General features: G+C 34.1%; 1 protein-coding gene and 1 pseudogene across 1 annotated transcript; one reads left to right on the top strand and one right to left on the bottom strand.

Annotated features, from left to right (window-relative positions):
- Window positions 1-4,470: 4,470 nt before the first annotated feature.
- LOC142633493 (benzyl alcohol O-benzoyltransferase-like) lies at window positions 4,471-7,968 on the bottom strand (annotated as a pseudogene).
- Window positions 7,969-9,153: 1,185 nt separating this feature from the next.
- LOC142636172 (PHD finger protein ALFIN-LIKE 3-like) lies at window positions 9,154-15,037 on the top strand. Its single transcript, XM_075810290.1, has 5 exons — window positions 9,154-9,426; window positions 10,450-10,482; window positions 12,153-12,381; window positions 13,363-13,501; window positions 14,396-15,037. Exons 1-5 carry the CDS (start codon window positions 9,288-9,290, stop codon window positions 14,657-14,659), a joined length of 804 nt encoding a protein of 267 aa, XP_075666405.1. The 5' UTR covers window positions 9,154-9,287; the 3' UTR covers window positions 14,660-15,037.
- The last annotated feature ends 7,089 nt before the right edge of the window (window positions 15,038-22,126 follow it).

The raw sequence follows: 22,126 nt of genomic DNA, 5'->3' as shown, positions 1-22,126 counted from the left end.
AATGCTGACATGGCATTTAAAAAATGTTAAATATATATTTTTACTATTATTTTATTAGCCACGTCAGCAAATAGTGAATTCCGTTTGCCACTTCAGCATTTTCCGTAACTGGGTTGACGGCAGGGACCATTTTAAAAACTACTATGAAAAAGAAGGGACTCACCTAGGAACAAAATCAGTTTAGGGACCAAATCGAAAAACGACCTAAAATGTAGGGACCAAAAATGCATTTACGCCTAAAAAATACTGATAATGGTGTGAATCGCAAGATGGAGGGAGACCAATGGAAGTGGAGAGAGAGAGAGAGAGAGAGAGAGAGAGAGAGAGCAATATATGATGATTGACCTGAGGTATATATAAAATAGAAGATAGATGGATTGATCTGTGGTAATTGAGACTTATATACATTGCCTTAACTGTCGTACATTTTGTTTTTTCAATTGAATTCAAACGCTTGGATTCATTAATGATTGACCAATAAAACATAAATAATGTTTTATTTCTCTCCATTTGTTGCTGCTCCTAACTCTTCTTCCCTTTCATTAGATCTTGATTTGGTTTCTTCCCTACTTCCCTTATTTCTTTCTTCTTCCTGTCCTATTCCTGTTGTTCTTGCTCCTATTGACACTCATTCCTCAGTGTCTGCTACACCTATATCTTCTTTACCTGTTCTTCTAGATTTTGTCCAACCTTCTTTATCCTCTTCCAATCTTGTTTCTACTGATCTTGTTCCTTCTTCCACTAATCTCCATCCTATGATTACAAGGTCTAAGCATGGAATATATATGCCTAGAGTTATGCAAGCACAATGTGACTATATTGAGAAAGAACCTCCTTCCTTTACCATTGCTTCCAAGCATCCTCAATGGGTGGCTGCCATGGATGCTGAATTCCAATCTTTACAGAAGCAACAAACTTGGTCTTTGGTTCCTCTTCCTCCACATAAGAATGTTGTGACTTGCAAATGAGTTTATAAGCTTAAGAGGCATAGTGATGGTTCTGTTGCCAGGTATAAAGCCAGGTTGGTGGCTCGGGGTTATCTACAACAGTATGGATTGGATTATGATGAAACTTTCAGTCCAGTTGTCAAATTTGCTACTGTTAGACTTCTTCTTGCCTTGGCTGTGCAACATGGTTGGGAATTGAGTTAATTGGAAGTTTCCAATGCTTTTGTACATGGTATTCTTAAGGAGGAAGTCTTTATGGCTCAACCTCAGGGTTATGTTGATCCTGATTTTCCTGAACATGTGTGCCTTCTTCACAAAGCCCTTTTTGTTCGCAAACAAGCTCCTCGGGCTTAGTTTGAGAGATTTACTTCTCAGCAGCTTCATGTGGGTTTCTATGCTTCAACTGCTGATGGTAATTTGTTCATCTTAAAGCATCACTCTTTCATTGTGTATTTGTTGCTCTATGTAGATGATATTATCATCACTGGTAATAGCTCTTCCTTTATTTCTAACATCATCAAGCTTTTGGGCAAAGAGTTTGACCTCAAGGATCTTAGGTTGCTTCACTATTTTCTTGGTCTCCAAATTGATTATACCTCTACTGGTCTGTTGATGCATCAGTCCAAATATGCTTCTGATCTTTTTCAGAAATTTGGCATGACAGATTGCAAGCCTTGTAAGACACCATGCTTCCCTAATCATCATCTCCTTCCTAATGACAGTCCATTCTTGTCTGACCCTACGTCCTATAGAAGTCTTATTGGGGCTTTACAATACCTCACCTTCACCAGGCCAAATCTTTCTTTTGCTGTTCAACAGGCTTGTCAACATATGAGCTACTCAAAATCATTTTCAAGCAGCCAAAAGGATTTTGAGATATCTTTAAGGTTATCTTCACTTTGGGATTGCTTTTACTCCAGACCCCATCTCCTTATCTGCTTATAGTAATGCAGATTGGGCTGGGGATCCTGTGGACAAACGTTCTATCACTGGTATGGTTGTTTTTCTTAGTAATTCCCCTATCACTTGGTTTGCTAAGAAGCAATGCATTGTGTCTCATTCTTCCGCAGAAGCTGAGTATCATGCTTTAGCTTCCACTGCAACTGAATTGTATTGGCTTCGAATGCTTCTTAGAGATTTTGGCATTTTTCTTCCTCAACCTCCTCTTTTCTGGTGTGACGATTTTAGTGCTTTAGCCATTGTCTCCAATACTGGTTTCATGCTTAGACTAAGCACATAGAGGTTGATTATCATTTTTTTTGTGAAAAGGTCCTCAAGCGTGATTTGTTGATTAAATTCATTTCCACCCATGATCAACTTGTTGATCTGTTTACCAAGGGTCTTCCTTCTCCCAAGTTTAATTGGCTTACTTCCAAACTCATGTGGAAGTTCCCCAATCGTTTGAGGGGGGATGACGGTGCAAGCTCAGATTCAAATCCTGAAGGAGAAGCAGCAACTGTTCCAACGGCTAGTTCTCAATCTAAAACGATGTCGTCTGCTAAAGTGCTTAAGTATAAAACACGCCTAAAGTGTAACAACGTCGTATCTCATTAAACCCAATGGCGCCGCTTTTCCTTGTATCAGCTATTGAAGGATTGAAGGATTAGTTATTCCACGCACATGTAAGGTTCTGTTATGACTCGTGTTAGGTGGTTACCAGTCTGTTATACTAGAGTTCGTTGGGCTTCTCTCTTCTTCCACTTCTGGTGTGTGTGTATATATATATATATAAATATCTATTCACTTGTATAGATTAGAATGTATTGTACTCTTTCATAGCAATAATACAAGAGTTCTTGCAGTTCATTTTCTTTGCCTTTGTTTTCGTTATGTTTTAGTTACAGTGAGATTGAGAGAGATTTGTTTGAGAGATTAAGAGTGTTTTGACAATATATATTACCCCCAAAAAATAGTAATACTGCATGCATATGTGAATACTTTATTTTCGATTCTCTGCTTAACTAAATCATACTCTTGAGGTGCGGTTATCTAACTATGTTTTTCTTTTCTTTTTTCTTTTTTTGATACACTAACTATGTTTTTCAACTGGGAAGTTAATGTTGAAATTTCATGTTGATGAATGTACGAACGTAGAACGAAGTTAACACGCTTGGGAGTTGGGATCATAAGAGAACAGAAGTTAGAAAAAAAAAATGTTTTGAACTTTTCATCAAGTTTAGACTGCTTCGTGAGTAGATACTGGGATGATTGTCATGTGATAAGGATATTCTGCACCACCAGATCAAGGGATACCATAAAATTTGGAGAGGACTGTGCAATATCAAAGCTAGAAATTACTCTGCCTTTAAACCTGTGCTTACCGGCAGAATTTAGTAATGGAAAAGAATATAAGTAAGTGCCGAAATTTTTGATAGCAATACGAGTCCTAGTAAAACAGGGCATATCAACCATAACTTTCATTGGCGAAATTTTTAGCCAAAAAGTCCCATTTTTGAAATATTTGAGAAAGTGTGGCCTTATTTTGCAACTCGATTTTTTAAAATAAAGTCATACTGAGGTGGTAGTTGTTGATGTGCTATCTTAAAAAAATTTGCAAGGTGAAACTTGACTTTATCAAAGTCGAGTTTATGTTATTTTTTTCATAGAGGCAAAACTGATTATTTATTAAAATTGACTAATGTGAAAAACTTTTCAAGTTGAACTTGACTATAGGAACATCGAATTTTGTTTAAAATTGTTAATTAAAACCTTCAAAAGAACTCAATTTCAGTTGAATTGATTTCCATTGGTGTTTTTTTGCCAAAAAGAAAAATAAAAAAAGGTTTTATTTTCAATTTCACAACTGATAACAACATTACAATACAACATTATATATTTTACAATCATTTTAATAATAAAAATTATCTAATCAATTACTTGCTTCATATTTTTTGGGGGTTCAATTTCACACTTCCTACAAAAATTCATTAGGTAAGTTCAAGTTTAATATCTGAAAATTGAAGTGTGGCATTTCGGTCTAATTTGGTTTATTTTAGTCATTTCATTCTATTCGGTCAAAGCCGGTCCATTTCATCAGCCCATTTACTTAAGCATGAGAAAAGGAAAATTAGGGTTGAGAATATCTATTCTAAATACGAATTTGTTAAAAAAAAAAATTTAGATTTCAATCTTTTTCGAACAGTAGAAAACACTCTAATTTTTTGTTTATTTGTTTATTTTTGCATTTTATACATTGGAAGGAAAGCATGTGACAAATACGTTAGGAATATAAGGTGCTTCTATTTTTTTTTTTCCTATCCATATATCAGTTTTAATGTCAAAATTATTTAGAAAAAGTAGATATTATTTTTGCTGAATTATCCATAACACAATAGATTCTATTACTAACAATAACATGTAGATGATATACATTACATGTACCACCCTTATCATCACGTTTCAGTGATTTTGCAAAAGTAGCAAAGAGCAGGCAAAAGATGAAAGTAGACTCCATGTACATGATAGTACTCGTAAAACATAAAACTAGACTCCATGCATATATATCTTGTCTTCCAGATATATAAGTCACATGGAAGAAATTATAAATTTGGACATCGGACCGCCATCTGATTGGTCTTGTAAGATACTATTCAGCTCCTGCACAAATCTTTCCATTGCTAGAGTTGGTAAGCACATAGGCACCATAATCCCATCCTCTCCTTTACTATTAATCGCTTCAATGTAAAATGAAGTAGCACTATTACTCGGGCTTTCAAAAATGTTGATGTTGGCTACTCCACCATAGATTGCCTTTCCCCACCCATAGTCTACGTCTCTGAACCCCACACATGCCGTGTTTGACACAACGAAGGATTGCACAATGGTGGTATGAGGTCGGCCTTTACTCACCACCAGGTCTATAAATGATCGAATGTACTCATCAATGATATTAGCTTTTGCCTTTCGAACTAGTTCCAATGCGTACTCTAAAGGGTTCTGACAAAGCTCCCTAGTTGTTGTTATTGCTATTGAGATTGCATATGCATTGCCATAATACCCTCTTGGAAGTGGAGGGTTCAATATAGCTCGCATATTATTCATAAATATCAAGCGTACTTGGTCTTCTGGGTCTGGTGAAAGTGCTATGGTACGACATCGCCACAAGAACGCAGTTAGTACCTCAAATGTGGAATATTTGCCCAAGTGGTGAGGTATGTTTTTACGAATAGCAGATACTTGGGTTGATCCAAAGAAGAAAGAGCAACAGACTAGTTCATGAAGAGAGTTGATGATCAAGCTCTGAGGCTTAACCAATTCATCAAATTCGTGATGTGTGCATGTCACCTGTGGTGGGTTCCTAGCGTTGAGAAGTTCCCTTTGCCACACAGGTGGGATTGAAGGTGCACATGCTCCTTGTGCCATCTCACCCATGGCATTCATGAATTGAACTATGCTGGAACCATCACTCATGAGATGGTTGAAGCGTAGGGCAAAGATAAATCCCCACACCTTAGTCGTGTCACTTGCGGATTAACACAATTAAAACCAATTAAAAAAGCATGTGTGTTTTTACAATTATTAGGAGCATTTCTTGTAGTTAATGATAATATTTTTTTGAGACAGTTACAATTGTTGCTAACCCCGTAGTTCGAACCTTTTCCTACAAAATCCTAAATATTTTGTGCATGGAGATGTGCCAATTAGCTAATGATAATACATTGGATGTCTTAGACTTATTATTATAATTTCAAATATATGACTAACCCAGTTAAATAACAAGGTGAAATGCATATGCTAATGCTATTATAACTCTTAAGTGTAATGCTAGAGATTCAAAATTTTTTTACAAAAAAAAAAATTTACAAATTGTTGATTTGGTGAGTGGTTATCGATAAATGAAAAAAATAATACTAATAGTGGGTTTAGATAAAAACCAATGAAAAATTGGCCACATCAACATTTTGTAAAAACGTTGTAAAATAATTTGTGATCGTGGTATTTCTCAACTCCTAATTAATAAATCCGACATTATAAAAATTGAAACAACTCTTTCAACATATGACAAGTCACTATTATAGAAAATGGTATAATAGTAGTAAAAAACAGCACCAAGCCCCTCGTTTTTGTTTTATGATATAAGGACTCTATTTAAATGAAAGAGAAAACTTTGGACACCACCAAAAACAAAAAAGTTTTTCTATATTTTAAAAAATTTAAGTAGGATATATTTTATGGGGAGGGGAGAGAATTATTTTATATATGGGTTGCATGATTGCATCATGCACGTAACAAATGTCTCCTAGTTATTAGCACGAATCACACAATGTTGTTGATATTGTATCATGCTTGTTGCTACCGTTCCAAATGCTAATTAATACTGGAATACACCAAATATATGTAATTGGGTATGGATAGTTCGATCGGAAATTAACAATCGAATTAATCGACTAATGAAAAACTCAAAAAAAAATCCTCAAAGTCATTGACCCATCCTATAGAACCTACTCCCATATATAAGATGAGTATGATAGACTATGAGTCCGTTTGGATAGAACTTATTGCTGAAAACTGAAAACTGAAAATACTGTACAAAAATAATTTTTTAATGTGTAAAAATTACTGTTCATCCCAAAAAGTACTGTTCATTGGCCTAAAATCACTGTTCATGGCCAATGAACAGTGACACATGCGCGTGGAAAAAAAAAAAAAAAAAAACTGGCCAGACGTGGACGCAGCCTCCTATCCAAACGCATTCTATATCTTAATGATATTTAAAAAAAAAAAATTCCAATTCCACCGTGCACATCAATGTCATTTGTCCTTATTCTAGAGCCGTTTCTATTTAAAACTATGTTTTGAATTTAAAATAAATATTTGTAAAAAAACTATGAAAGGTTGTAGTTTGCAAAATAATTTTGCAAAATAAATATCTAATCTACAAACCAATGTCGTTGCCGTCGCCTCCTTCAAACCCACCCACCGATCTGTGGTCCTTTACCTCTCTCTTTCTCTCAATCTATCTCTTCCTCTCCCTCTCTCTCTCTCTCACGATCGGTGATTATTTTTGAGAAAGACTGAATTATTTTTGTTATGTTTTATTGTTGATTTGGTTTATATATTCAGATTTTCTATTATAATATTTGTTTGGAAGTTGAGAAAATGTGAGAGAATGTATTTTCTAGATGATTTTCAGAAATACAACCAAACACCTTAAAATATTTTCTAAAACATTTTTTGTGATGTGACCAAACACTTGAAATAATTTTCATTTCTGAAAAATATTTTTCATTTCTGAAAAATATTTTTACTTGAAAATATTTTACACTTTGAAATCATCTTACATTGAGCCAAACTCAGCCTTAGAAAAAGTGAGTCACTGGTTCAGGTACAAGATACTATCATTATCACCTGGACAATTAGACATCCAACCCATAATCGCAACGACCCATCAATAATAAATAGATAATTATAGAACTATTTATCAAACACTTTTAAGGTATTTTATTATTTTATCAAAAAATTGAAATGAGTGAGATTAGGCATACTAATACATCAAATCATTTCAATTGATTCAAGATGAAAACTAGTAAACCACTAATTTGTAGAAATTAAGAACAAATTAAGCATATGTTACCTAAATAAGCAATAATGGGCAATTAAGCATTTCTCCTGAGCCAGGAATATCATAAAGGAGCTCATTCATACATGGAAATGGTGGATGAATTTCATATCCAAACTAGTCTAGTGAAACATCAGCATCAGCCTCAATGAACATGACACCTTCACCTGTACATTCTACCATAAGCTTTGCACCATGCCCTTCCCTAAGTTTACTTGCAAAAGGGTAGTAGAATACAAGTGTTTGCGCTAGTGCTTCTCTAATGACCTTCACTGGATCTCTCCCTTGCATTGAGGGACTATATTTGTAGAATTGTATAATTGGGATTTGAAATCAAAGGCGGTCTCGATCATCCAAGTCTGAAAGCTGTTTAAATTCATGAGGAGTGGGCTTGGCTGGAGCTACCAGTTCTGGTTCACACCTTCTCATTGTGAACACTAGAGAAGTGAATGATGGAGCCATGATTGCCAAAGATGCTCAGAGATTACAACAACTTTCAGGAGATGAAAGTTTGATTATTGTAATTGGAGCATAGGGAAATTTGGTAGTTTTAACAACACAATTTTGGGTAATTTGTTGGTAACTTTTTCAATTTTTTTGGCAGTTTTTCAGTTTATTGGCAATTTTTTTTATCTCTTTTAACAATTTTTTTGACAACTTTTTTTTTCTTCTTTTTGAGTGAAACACAAAAAAGAAAATGTTAACAAGCACCATATGGTGCTTGTTAACATTTCCCTTTTTTTTTTATATAGCATTCATTTTATAAAATTCGACCTTTACCCAAAGGACATTTGTCAACAACAAATTTTTTTTTATTTAAAAAAAAACTTATTATAGAAAAACGATATTAGTTACATAAAGATATTCATTATACTTTATCATAATGTAATAGATTTTTATTGATTTTCTGTGAACATCACGATTTAACTTATAATTATTTTTCTATTATTAATTCATGGTCTATCACAAAAAAAAAGTATAAAATTGTTAGATAATAATAGAATTAGAGCCCGTTTGGTTGGAGATTTTTGGGGCCCGTTTGATATATGTATTTAAAAATTAAAAATTATTGTTTGAAAAAATTTGTGAAAATACATGTGGGTGAAAAAGTACATGAAAATACGTATAATATTATTTAAAAATTGAAAATGGTTATTTAAAAACACAAACCAAACACCCCTAGTATCATTGTTCAATTTTCACTATTATGAAAATACGTATTTGAGTGTTATAAAAAAAAAAAAAAATTATTATTTAAACGCTAAAAATTATTATTAAAACACTAGTTCTAAACGCCACCTAACGACGATAAGAGAGCAAAGAAAAGAAAAAGAGGGATGATTAGAATGAGCCACTTTTTGAAAGCCCAAAAAGGGCCGTAGACGACTCCAATATCCAAAAGAGTTTTTGGTTTTGAGTTAGAGTATGGTTGGGGTATTAACAACTTTTTATATATTTTTCAGTAATGTGTCGGACTCATCATGACTCTATCAAATCCAGTTAACCCGTCAAATCCACCCAGATTCAAATCCGCAATCTCTTTCTCTCAAATAAAACTAAAAATCCCAACCCTACCCCTAAAAAAAAACCAAAACCTCATCCCAATCCTCCCTTATATATATATACCCATCACATCGCACGCATTTATTTATTAAATTTTACATTAACTAAACTTTATTTTGACTTGGTTGGCTCACTCTCACACAGAGAGAGAGAGAGAGAGAGAAAAACTCAGAGAGAAAGAGAGAGACAGAGTTAGAGAGAGAGAGAGAGAGAGAGAGATGGAGAGCGGAGGAGGAGGAACAGGAGGAGTAGTAGGAGCAGCAGCAGCAGCAGCACACTATAATCCACGCACAGTGGAAGAGGTTTTTAGGGATTTCAAGGGTCGTAGAACTGCTTTGATCAAAGCTCTCACTACTGGTCTCTCTCTCTCTCTCTCTAACTTTTTTTTTTCTTTGTTTCGTTTACGTTACTACTGTAGTTTTGACCGTTACGGCATGTCGTTTTCGCTGTTTCGAGAATGCGCTTCTTCTCTCTCTCTCTCTCTCTCTCTTTTAGGTTTTCTTTGTTGTTGTTGTTGTGAATTACGGAATAGGAAGCGGTTTTTCTTTGCTTGAATTTATTTTATTTATTATAAATTAATTGAATTTTTGAATAATTTAGTTTGAAATTATTTTTTTTTGCTTGGTTTTGGTTTAGTTCTTTGTTTGTTTCCGGAGAAATTGAGAGAAAAAAACGATTTTAACTGTGTAATTGTTAAATTTGTTGAAGAAAACTGAAGAACAATAGACACGAGAAAGGCTGTGCATTGGGAGAATTGTGTGCAGGTTTTGAGGTTTGAATAAGCCGTGTTTGGTTACTGAGAAAGCTGAGGAGGATGAAAATTTGTGTGTTTTGTTTTGATGTTGTTGTGTAAGTTTGAAAGTTTAAAAATGAAAAGAGAGGAAAAGAGAGGTCTGCGTAACTACGAGCAGGTTTTGAATTTTCGGGATTTGAGTGATTGTTAGAAGAGTGAGTTACTTTCATTAACGTACATTGTCGTAACAATAAAACAGTTCATGAATTTGAATTAGAAATATGTATTTCATCTATGTATATGTTTTTTCTTGTTTAATTAGCGGTTATATGGTTTGTTAAGAAAATTCAGGGGAAAATAGTTAGTTTCTGAATTTAAATACTTTTAGAAAGTTGAGGTTGAAATTGTCGTTTAGTTATTTGTAATGAATGTGGAAGAGGGGTCGTAAATGAGTTTTTATGACCCGTTTATCCTCCACCGGAGAGGAGGTGTTAGTTGAGCAAGAGCTCATTGTCGTTTTCTTATTTATTACTTTTTGTTACTTTTGGAAAATTCTTCGGATATTTTATTGTTTGAAGTTAGGGCTTTTTTGGAAAGCTTTTGTATTGAGTGTTAACTATTTACGTGTTTTTGTTTTGTTGTTGCAGATGTTGAAGATTTCTATCAGCAGTGTGATCCGGGTGAGGAGCTATTTCTTTCTTCATCTTGAATTACTTATAAAATGGATGCAAGTCTTTAGATATGAATCCACACCCCCTGTTCTTGCATATGTTTGCAATGTATACGCTGTTCCTTTGTTGATTGAGTTAGAAGATGGCGTGTTCTTATCCATGGCATGTGATAAGGGGCCTGTAAATAATTTTGATTCTCACTATGGTTGTCTGTGCTTAGAAGTCCTATCAATGTGTTATTCATGCTATTGCTCTCAATTTTTTTCCCTAGATAAGTAAATTCAATCGCTCATGAGTAAAATTTTAGTTAATAATTATAAGGCATAGGAATTTGGAGGCACTGGTCTGCTGACATATTCCTTATCTGCTCTCTCTCTCTCTCTCTCTCTCTCTCATCTGAGTGGGTCCTTTCTATTGCAACTGAGGGCATATGTTCTGTTGCTTGTTACTGGTTATACCATGTGGGCATCTGCAGAAGAGTTCTCTTCTTCTTTGGCCTTGTACATGTCTGGAACATAAGAGCAACGTCTACCCATGCAGTAGTTGATTATTATTTATGTTGAACTGTGAGATGAAATCCTTTGGAGGTGTTGCTCATAAATTATACAACTTGCAATTATTATTGATAATTTTGGATAAGTGGATATTATATTGAATACTAGATTACTTTATGCTGAACTGTGAGATGAAATCCATTGCAAGTGTTGCTCATAAATTGTACCACTTGCACACACACACACACACACACACACACACACACACACATATATATATATATATTTTGGATAAGTAGATATTTTATCGAAAAATAGACTACTTCATGCATACAATAATGAATACAAAGTAGCCTAAAAGAATTACATAAAATTATACAAAAAAAGAAAGTGATTCTTGGAAGTCAAAAAGGTAATTGCTATTTGTAAGACCACACGCACGAGGCCAATCACACATAGTTCTAATCATCAATGATTCCAACTGAGTCATGGAGCTCTGTTCATCTTTAGAATTGCAACTATTGTGTTCCTTCCACAATGTCCACAATAAACATGAAGGGACAAGATTCCAAATTTTTGATGATTGCTTCGCAAACCAATTCTTCCGGAACAAGAGATCAGCCACCTGCTTAGGTAACACCTACGGAATCCCAAACACTTGGAAGGTCTAACTCCCCAAAGCATAAGTAGCATCACAATGCATTAGAAGGGCTACTTTGAGGTGAAAATTAAAAAAATACCTCCTATAAAAACGAAAAGAAAAGAAAAAAAAGACCTCATTTAATTTAAATATCTAATAGAAAACCCTTGTTACATAAATTTTTGTGCTATTTTTTGGATTTTGTGCAGTATCCTGTCATTGATTTGATGTGGTCACTCAAAATTTTATTTGCCATTAGATCTTCTTGTACCTTTATAGTTTCATGTTCATAGAACTCGTCATTTACTGTGGACATAAATCTTAATATATCTTGGTGTTTCCAATTTTAACAACAGTTATTGTTATTGTTTTTTCCTTTTTTTTGGGTGCAATAATTAGTCATTAATTAATATGAAGTAATGGTTTTAAATTTTGTGCTTTGTATCCCCATATATTTATTTTTTCCTTTTGCTTTTTATTTCTGATACATAGCTATTCTTTTGAGTTCTGTTTCATGGTCTTTATATGCTATTTTGTTGTTACAGAAAAGGAGAATCTGTGTTTGTATGGCTTTCCTAGTGAGCAATGGGAAGTCAATTTACCTGCTGAAGAAGTGCCTCCAGAACTTCCAGAGCCTGCATTGGGAATTAACTTTGCGAGAGATGGCATGCAAGATAAGGATTGGTTATCTTTAGTTGCTGTCCATAGTGATGCATGGCTGATTGCTGTTGCCTTCTATTTTGGTTCCAGATTTGGATTTGATAGGGCTGACAGGTAAACTTATGGATTTTTCTGAATTTTCTACCTTCCTCCCCCTCCCAAATTTCTTGTCTGATACTGCAATTTGCTTAATGAACTTTACTGATTTGGCATACTCTTTCTAGAAATTTATTGATTATAGATATTATTGTTTTATGTACTTCACTTCCTTTTAGTGATTTGATGTTAAAGTGTAGGTTGTTCCTTACTTGCAGAATTATTGTAACTTACAGGCAAGTCAGCCTGATTGGGTGACTTAATGGTTAAGGGAGAGAAATTTGCATCTAGGCACCGTAAAATTTGGCTTATGTTGGAAATAATGGTCTTGTATTGATTCAATTCAGGTTATTATTGATTATTTTTGGATAATGGTATTTTTTACCCTCTGTGATGCAAACTAAATGACTGACCACTTTATCTGCTTTTGTTTGTCATTGCTGTTTTTTCATCATTTTTGGTTTTTAAAACCTGATTTGGACCCCTTATCAGATTGAATAATCTGCAGTCATGTAGCATACATTGACCAGTTTTGTTGTATGTTCAATGGTTAATGTTGAAGTTTCACACTTTGTTGCAAGTGCTTAATAGAAGAGGTTCAACTTCTCATGTGTTGTGTCAAGTATCATGGAAAAGTACATGCTCAGTTGACTCATACTACATTTAATGCTTCATAATGTAGTATAATATATTTTGTGCTTGATGCCCAATAAATAACGCTCTATTTACAATAGTAAGAATTACTTTTATGTACTTTGAGATGTGATGAGAGGTAACTATCTTAACCATTAGCTGAATGAAAGGCACTGATATTTTACTTTTAACTGGGTGCAGTTGGGTTTCTAGAAATGGATAAACCCAGTTGTATTCTTACAGTTGTTGAAGCATGAAGTATGAAGCCATTGTTTAGATGTTTACCAAAGGCTTGTAATCTTTGATTTATTATGTGGCTGATTTTCCATGAGATGCTATTCCATTGTCTTATTACTCGTGATGCAGGAAGCGGCTATTTAATATGATAAATGAACTTCCAACAATTTTTGAAATTGTGTCTGGTACCGCAAAGAAACAATCAAAGGAGAAGTCATCATCTGTCTCAAATCACAGTGGCAACAAATCCAAGTCGAATTCTAAAGTGGTAAAAGGATTTTCTGTATATAATGCTTTTATTTGGTGAAGAAAATTACAATATATATGTGGGCAGTGGCCATTATGTTGGTCTGGCCTTCTTGAGGGAAGCTCAACAGAGTTGTGTTTTCCTAAGTGGGAAGTCTTAACTTGTTACTAAGTTCTGTTTTTTGTTTATAACTATTATAATTTTGGTAAAATGTAATATCAAGGAGATTTTTTGGTCCAATAATTCAGTATTGATAAACCAAGTTGCATTTTGTCACTTAAAAAACTAGAATTACTTACAAACTGGCATTTTAGCTTAGTGTAGTTGATTAGAAAAGAAGTCTCTGTATATCTTATGTACAGAGGGGCTCTTTGTTTTCTTTCTAGTGAAAACAAGAACACCTGATTTGGGTTTGGTCCTAGTTGCCATGACTTCATACTTAATAATAATATGGCATCTTAGGACTGTGGCAACATTACCACAAATTATGGCTTGAAGTGAGAACATAGGATTGTTGGATATGCATGCCTTTTAAAAGAAAAAAAAAATGTAGTACTAGGATGGATGTTGGCCCTCAGTGTCACTGGCTTTTAACAGACTGACTGACTTGTTTGTGTTGTAGTCACAAAAAATAATGGGGCTGTCATGTCTCATCTTCTGAAATTGTACATTTGGGGAGCTATTATTAACCATTCCTGGATTTCTTGACATCATTCTTTTTAGATTTATCCCTTAGTTGTAACCAGCACTTAAGAGATTCATTCGCCATTGTTTTTAAATTTATTCATTTAGGGAAAGTTCATACTTTGGTTTGGGATAAAATGTTTAACTACTGGCTACAATTACACTCTACTACCCCTGTTTCTCTTATCAATTGATTTATATTTGTTTTCTTATATTTTTTCGACAAAGCAGCGGGCATTAGAAGCGCCAAAATATCCCAAAGCTACTCCCACAAAGGAGGAAGATGAGGTCGTGGATGAGGAAGATGAAGATGAGCATGGCGAGACCTTGTGTGGAGCATGTGGGGAGAACTATGCATCAGATGAATTTTGGATTTGCTGTGACATCTGTGAGAAGTGGTTTCATGGGAAGTGTGTAAAGATTACCCCTGCTAGGGCAGAGCATATTAAGCAGTACAAGTGTCCATCATGCAGCAATAAGCGAGCTCGCCCTTGACATGGCAAGGGATGCGGCATTTCTACCTTTGTACTCATCTCTTGGTTGACTCTGCTAACTGTTTGGTTGATCGGTATCTTTGTCTAGTTTTTAAAATTAGTGCAACTTGTGAATGTGTACTCTGGTTTAGGGACCTCAGTTTTTGGTATAATGCTGTTTAGTTGTAGTTTGGATCTTTACCCTGTTTAGCTTTTTAAATGTTACTATCTTTCTAATCCAAGAAATATCTGTCTATTTGTGGAACTGTAAGACTTGTACTCATCCTGCTTGCTGTAAGTCTGTAACATCATTCATTAGTGCTGTTACATGCATTAATGACTGATGTTGACTTATTTAATGTATTGTTAGCTGTAACTTTTCTTAGAACAACATAGAAAATCTGATGTTCATTGATTTTTAGGGTGGTTTATAAAACCAGTACTTTGAACTGACCAACCAAAACTGATTGGATTTTTCAGTTTTGGCTAGTTCTTCTTCAGTATCGGTCTGTGGTGTTTTTCATTTCTGAAAAAAAAGAGTCAGTTCTTGGGTTAGATCAGGGCCTGGGTTTCTGGTATCAGAACCAACTGATATATTACTTTTTGTATGAATCTTAAACACATAAGTATGCATTACTCAGTGGAAGAGGCACCTTTTTTCTTGCATTAATGTCTTAGGTTTGAACATTGTTTTGGTACTTTTGTGTATATATTAAGTATAAAAGAATGTAGTTTGGGGGAAGTATGTTATTTTCTCTCTAAACCGAATTTCATTTCTCTCTAAACTCTTCAGTCACAGCCCCCTTCCCTCCACACCTTAACTCTCTCTCTCTCTCTCTCTCTCTCTCTCCTTTGGTCCTATTACAAGGTTATTTGTGGCATATATGCTCATTCCTTCCCTTGGAAGAGTATTTGGGTGTCATTCTTTTTGTGGGAATCTACATAAGGTAATATTCTTACTCTAAGATGGGGTTCATATTACGGGATTGGTGTTGTATGTGTTGGTGTTCTGGGAAAACGATGAAAGACCTCTTAATACATTGTGATGTTGCTCATGTCCTTTGGAATGGTGCTCTTTGGATATTTGGGATTCATTGGGTGCTGCCTTATACTATGCCAACATTATTGTTTGGTTGGATAAATTGGTTTAGGAAGCACTCCCCAGATGTTTGGAATCTCATGCCGGCTTGTTTGATGTGGCTGGTGTGGAAGGAAAGGGATAGTCGTCTGTTTGAAAAAGATGAAAGACCTCTTAATACATTGTGCTGTTGCTTGTGTCCTTTGGAGCAGTGCTCTTTGGATATTTGGGATTCATTGGGTGCTGCCTTATACTATGCCAACACTATTATTTGGTTGGAGAAATTCGTTTAGGAAGCACTCCCCAGATGTTTGGAATCTCGTGCCGGCTTGTTTGATGTGGCTGCTGTGGAAGGAAAGGGATAGTCATATGTTTGAAGATGCTGAGAGATCCCTTGATCAACTGTAATCATTGTTCATCCATACCTTGTATGATTGGGTTTGGACATGGGTTTTTACACTTTGTAGTTCTATTTTTGACTTCCATAACTCATTAGGATGATCTATATAACTGTTTGTATTGTGTTCATCATCGTGAACAAAAGTATTTTCTCTTTTATCAATAGAACTTAATTTTTATTAATAGCCTTTCTCCTTTCTTCAGCACTCTACAGCCAACATGCACCTGACCTCCGCTAGAGGTAAGAGTTTTGATGAAAAACCTTAACCAAGAGCAAAGTTTTTTGATGAAGAATTAGCGAGTTTGCTCATGGCTACAGGTTTTTTTGATCACAACCTTCTCACCCTTTAATACAGTTTCAATGCTCCAAGGGTGATCTTTGGGATTTGGGTAAGCAATCTTCAGCTCTTCTTAACATGTTTTTATTTTATTTTTTATTTTTTTGGATTCTAGTTCTTGTTCTTGATTCTATTTTCTGCCCCTCAAATGTTACTCATATGACTCATTATTACCATAATAACATATACAAAGGTTATGTTCGTATAAATGCTCATACTAAGGATATGCTCATATCAATTGATGATTCCTTAAATTGATGAATATTTAGTATTTTTCAAGTCGATTAGAATTGATCTGAAATTAGTAGTGTATTCCTTCCCCCCGCCCCCCAACCCAATTGAATTGAATTGAACCAAACTGAACTGCCTTTAATTCCATTTTGGTCGGCTTTGGGGTGACCTCGAAAATTTGACTTTTTTCAGTTCAGTCCAAAATCTTCTCCCAACCACGATTAAACTGCATCAATATCAGCTCTAACTGATTTGCATATTTTATGTTGCTTATGCAACCTGCTTTGTGATGATATTTTCTTCAGGAAAAAACAAAGGCAACTGATTAGTGAGGTTCAGGACGGGACACTCATTTGCGAGAATTGTAATCTGTTTTTGGAGTTTCATTCGCATGTTATTACTTATTATATACTGTTTTGAAGTCACTTGTGCTATCTTTCCCTTTAGGACTCTTTGGTCATTAAAGTGAAATACTTAGCATCCTGTAAGTGCCTATATATTATCAGAGTTAATATTATTTATGTGGAGTATTTTGGGCTTTTCTTTCTTTGGCCTCAGATTCAATAATATGGTAATTGCTCAATCTACAAAAATTTCTATTAGGAATTGTGTTCCACCGTTAAAATTCGTGGGGCATACGAAAAGTACTAACTTGGAGTAACGAATATGCATATTAGTTCGGTGACCCTCTTGCAAGAATAGGTCTGAAAGGTCAGTTGATGAAGCAAACGCCGATCCTGCAATAGCTTATTGTGATTATTATGCTTCCATAAAGAAATGCTTCAACTTTAATTCTTGAGGACTATGTCTTAAAGAGTAGGAAGCACTGAACGTGAGATTTAAAGCTACTTGCGTGATGTTTGTGCAAGAATAGGATGCAAGCCTGATTTAAAATCTTGAAGAATAAATATTTCTGTTGACTTCATGGAGAATGATGTCTTATTTGATTTTCTTTTACCCGTGGTCCAATAATATAGGAGGGTTAACGCCATTATCAATCCACGTCTATCTATAATGAGAACGAGTTATGACTTATAAGGTGCAGCCGACGTTTGAAAATTATACTAATACCCTCTAGATCACTTTATAGTCTTATCCAATATTCCTTCAAAAACAAACTAGTCTTATCCTATATTTAGCTACCTATTTCAAGTTCCACTTGAGTCTATATATATATATAAGGTTCAGCCGACGTTTAAAAATTCTACTTATACCCTCTAGTGCTTCCTAAACTCTATTATTGTCTTGAGCATAAAACAAGATGCACTTTTCAAAGCATTTGGGTTGGGTGGATCATATCTCTATTATGTCGTTTCATTTTTTGTTATTTAATATCTTCTAAATTAAATATGTAGTAGCCTAGGGCTTCAAAAAATATGTAGTAGTCTAGACGCATTGGTTATTAAATGGAATAGTCACGTTAACCGGTGTCCTTATTGCAATTATTAATAAACTACATTAAGAAAGTTTTGACATCATTTTTATAAAAAATATAAAAAGTTGTTAGTAAAATTAATTATTTTTTTATTTTCCCATAAAAAATTCTAAAAATAGAATCATATTGTAGCCCTCCAAGCACATCATGATGCCTAGCTTGCTTATAATCTCAAAAACATTTCACTGGGCAGGATTTGAATTTGTTTTGAAAATCTTTGAATTCCCAATTACTATTGTGAAATGATTACATTACATAAAACGAACACCCCCCCCCCCCCCCCCCCCAAAAAACAAAAAAAAAATCTGAGTTTATTCAATGTTTAGCTCCTCGAATAGTTCTCTATCAAATGGAGTTCAATACTGTGGGCTAGATTATAAAAAAGACAGTTCACCCTAAGGGGGCGTTTAGTTCGCCGTGATGTGCCCTTGATGTGATGTACATAACCTTAATGTGACATTAAAGTGTTTGGTTCATTTTGTTTTTTTTAACATTGTCATAATTTAAGATTACAAAATATATAACATCACCATAATCACATCACCTTCTTAAATGGGGTGATCTTACATTACTTATTAGTGGGATGTAATAATTTATTGAATTCACAAAATTGCCAATACTAAAAAAATAAATTATTTTAATCATGAGAATTATTAAAATATAAAAAAAACCTCTAAAATACCCTAAAACATCTAAAATGACCAAAATACCCTTGGAACCACCAAAACAATTTTTTATTTTTGATACAAGATAGAATTCTACTCTAGCCTAATCTAAGTGTATATGTGTGTGAAGCTCCCTCCTGGAGACTTGAACCCTAACCCTTGCCCGCCACACCCCACAAGCACTTATACTTGTGGAGTGACCATCGCACCAAGGGGATGCGGTGGTCCAAAACAACTTAAATGCACAACGAATGTCCAAAATATCCCAAAAACCTCCAAAATGCTCCTCAAAACCTCAAAAATGACCACAATACCCCCAAAAATTTTAAAATGACCAAAATACCCTTGAAACCTCAAAAAAATGACCAAAATACTCTTGAAACCTCAAAAATGACCAAAATACCCTTGAAATATCTAAAATGACCAAAATACACATTAAACCTCAAAATGAACAAAATACAATTGAAACCTCTAAAATGACAGAAATGCCCCAAAACCTAAAAAATAACTAAATTAACTGCAAAACCTCTAAAATGACCAAAATAGCCCAACACCTCCAAAATGAGCAAAAATACTCTTGAAACCTCTAAAATGACCAAAATACTCCTGAAACCTCTGAAAATGACCAAAATACACCTAAATCTAAAAAATAACCAAAATTCCCTTAAAAACTCAAAAAGACCAAAATATCCCTGAAACCTTTATAATGACCAAAATATCCTAAAACTTAAAAATTACTAAAATAACACCGAAACCTTTAAAATGACCAAATACCCCAAAATCAATAAAATGGCTAAAAATAACTCGAAAATGACTAAAATGACCAAAATACATTCAAAACCTCTAAAATGACGAAAATAATCCCAAAACTACTATAATAACCAAAATACCCCAAAAATCACTAGAATGACCAAAATACTCTCGAAACCATTAAAGTGACCAAAATACCCCCAAAACTTCAAAACAAATATATACTAAAACCTCTTAAATGACCAAACTAATCCCAAAACCTCTAAAAGGATAAAAAATACCTCAAAACCATCTTAATGACTAAACTACCTTGAAACTTTTAAACTGGCCCAAAGTACCCAAAACCTTTGAAACAAATAAAAGTTTCAGGTTATTTTGTGTCATTTAGCGTTTTTAGGGGTATTTTGATCATTTTTGAGGTTCCAAAATATTTTTTGGTCATTTTAGAAGTTAAAAGAGTATTTTGGTCATTTTAAATATTTTAGGATATTTTGGTTATTTAGATATTTCATTGAAATTTTGGTCATTTTTGAGGTTTAGGGCATTTTTGAGGTTTCATGGGCAATTTTAGTCATTTTGAGATTTTAGAGGTATTTTGTTCATTTTGTAGGGGGTATTATGGTCATTGAGATCTTGGGGGGAGGGGGTATTTAGGTCATTTTAGAGGTTTCAAGTTTTTGTCTGTGCTCATTTTAGAGGATTTAAGGGCATTTTGGCCATTTTAGTGATTTTAAGGTGTATTTTAATCATTTAGATGTTTTGGGATATTTTGGTCATTTTAGATATTTCATGTTTTTTTGCTCATTCTAGCAATTTTAGGGGTATTTTGGTCATTTTAGAGGTTTCGAGGCTATTTTGTTGATTAAAGAAATTTTGGGGTAATTTGATCATTTTAGTGATTTCGGAGGTATTTTGATCATTTTTGAGGTTTTGGAACTATTTTGATGTTTTTGGGGGTATTTTGATCATTTTTGTTAGATTTAGGGTATTGTTGGTAACTTTAGAGGTTACATGGGTACTTTGGTCATTTTATAGATTTCATGTATTTTTTTATTAAGATTTTAAGGGTAATTTGGTCATTTTGGGTCTTTCTAAGGTATTTTTTTGGTTCAAGGTAATTTTGGCATTTTTTGATGTTGAGGCTATTTTGAATCAATTTTTTTTATCATAATAATTATTATATGAATGTTGCATTCTTGGATTATGATTGAAATGTAATTTAATTAACCAAACACCTTAATGTCACATCAAAGTAACGTGATCACATGAATCTAATATTATGATGATGTAACATTACACCTTAACGTAACATCAAGTGAACCAAACTCCCCTTAAAGGTTATCTAAGACTAGATTGAGCTTTAGGTTTCGTGGGCCAGATATTGGGCATGTTTGATTAGGTGGAACCGTGGAAGAAGGTGTGACAGATACGAAATTTTCAAACAATTTTGTCCTAAAATTCTCGAAGATAAGTTCTATTTCTCTTAAGTTTCCACTTATCTGGACCACACCTATGAAGTTGATGTTTCACCAAAGGGTTCAACAATTGAGCTAATGAGATAAATGATTTGTCATTACCCTCCGCTTTACCAACTGACCAGAAAATTTAAAAAAAAAAGAAAATTTGATTTGTCCATGCGCAAGCTGATTTTGAAAGAGTTTGGTGACAAGAAGCAATCAAAATCAAGATAAATGACAAGCATGCAAAGCTCAAATGATCAAGCACAAAAAAGGGAGTTATTTTTAACCAATAGAGTCAAAAGCATTTGACAAGGGGAGGCAAAAGAACAATCTATTTTGTTTGTCATCAAAAAGAAGATTAAAGAGTATTATTATTATTTTGATTATTATTATTATTATTATTATTATCTAATCGACTAATTCTGGTCTCCACTTTAAAGCACTCATCTGCCTATTAAATATAACCCTAAGCCTATATTGGTTTCTAGTGATTAAAAGAAGCTGTAAGGCCCACTAATTTAGGACAAGATATTAAAAGCCTCCAGACCCAGAGGCACCACACACCACACACCACTAAGATTCAAAGATCAAAACACGTGTAATGTTATATCTACAACATTTTTACAACAGATCTTAAATAGTAACTTATTACTAATTCTATTTGGACCCATCATTTACATCTCTTCTTAACCCATCAATAATAATTGCCATTCAGAATTATTCGTTTTGAAAATATTTTAGACATAATATTACGCAATAGTTTCATATTAGAGCATCACCAACGGATTGGGCATATCCCAAATGTAGGCCTATTTTGCAATTGAGGCCCAAATTACTTACTTCATTAGATGCTGTAAACTACAACAATTGTAAAAAAAAAAAAAAAAAAAAAAAAAAATACAATTGTGCTACAGTGCGATTCTACATTTAGAACTGCATTGTAGCTCAGATTGTATAAATTTTAATATATTTTATTCATGCATATATTCTTCTCTCTCTTTCTCTCTCCGTCTTCCATCTCTTCTCTCTCCCTTGTTCTTGTTCTGCCCTCTCTAGATTGGTATGGTGGGTTTCTAGATTGGCGAGATCGGCGGTGGTGGATCTCTGCGTTTTTCCTTCTTTGGCAACTCTCT

The sequence above is a fragment of the Castanea sativa genome, chromosome 5 (assembly GCF_040712315.1).
Source record: "Castanea sativa cultivar Marrone di Chiusa Pesio chromosome 5, ASM4071231v1".
NCBI classification, from domain to species: Eukaryota; Viridiplantae; Streptophyta; class Magnoliopsida; order Fagales; family Fagaceae; genus Castanea; species Castanea sativa.
Note: the sequence above shows the minus strand (reverse complement) of the source record. Positions and strands in the feature narration are given on the sequence as shown.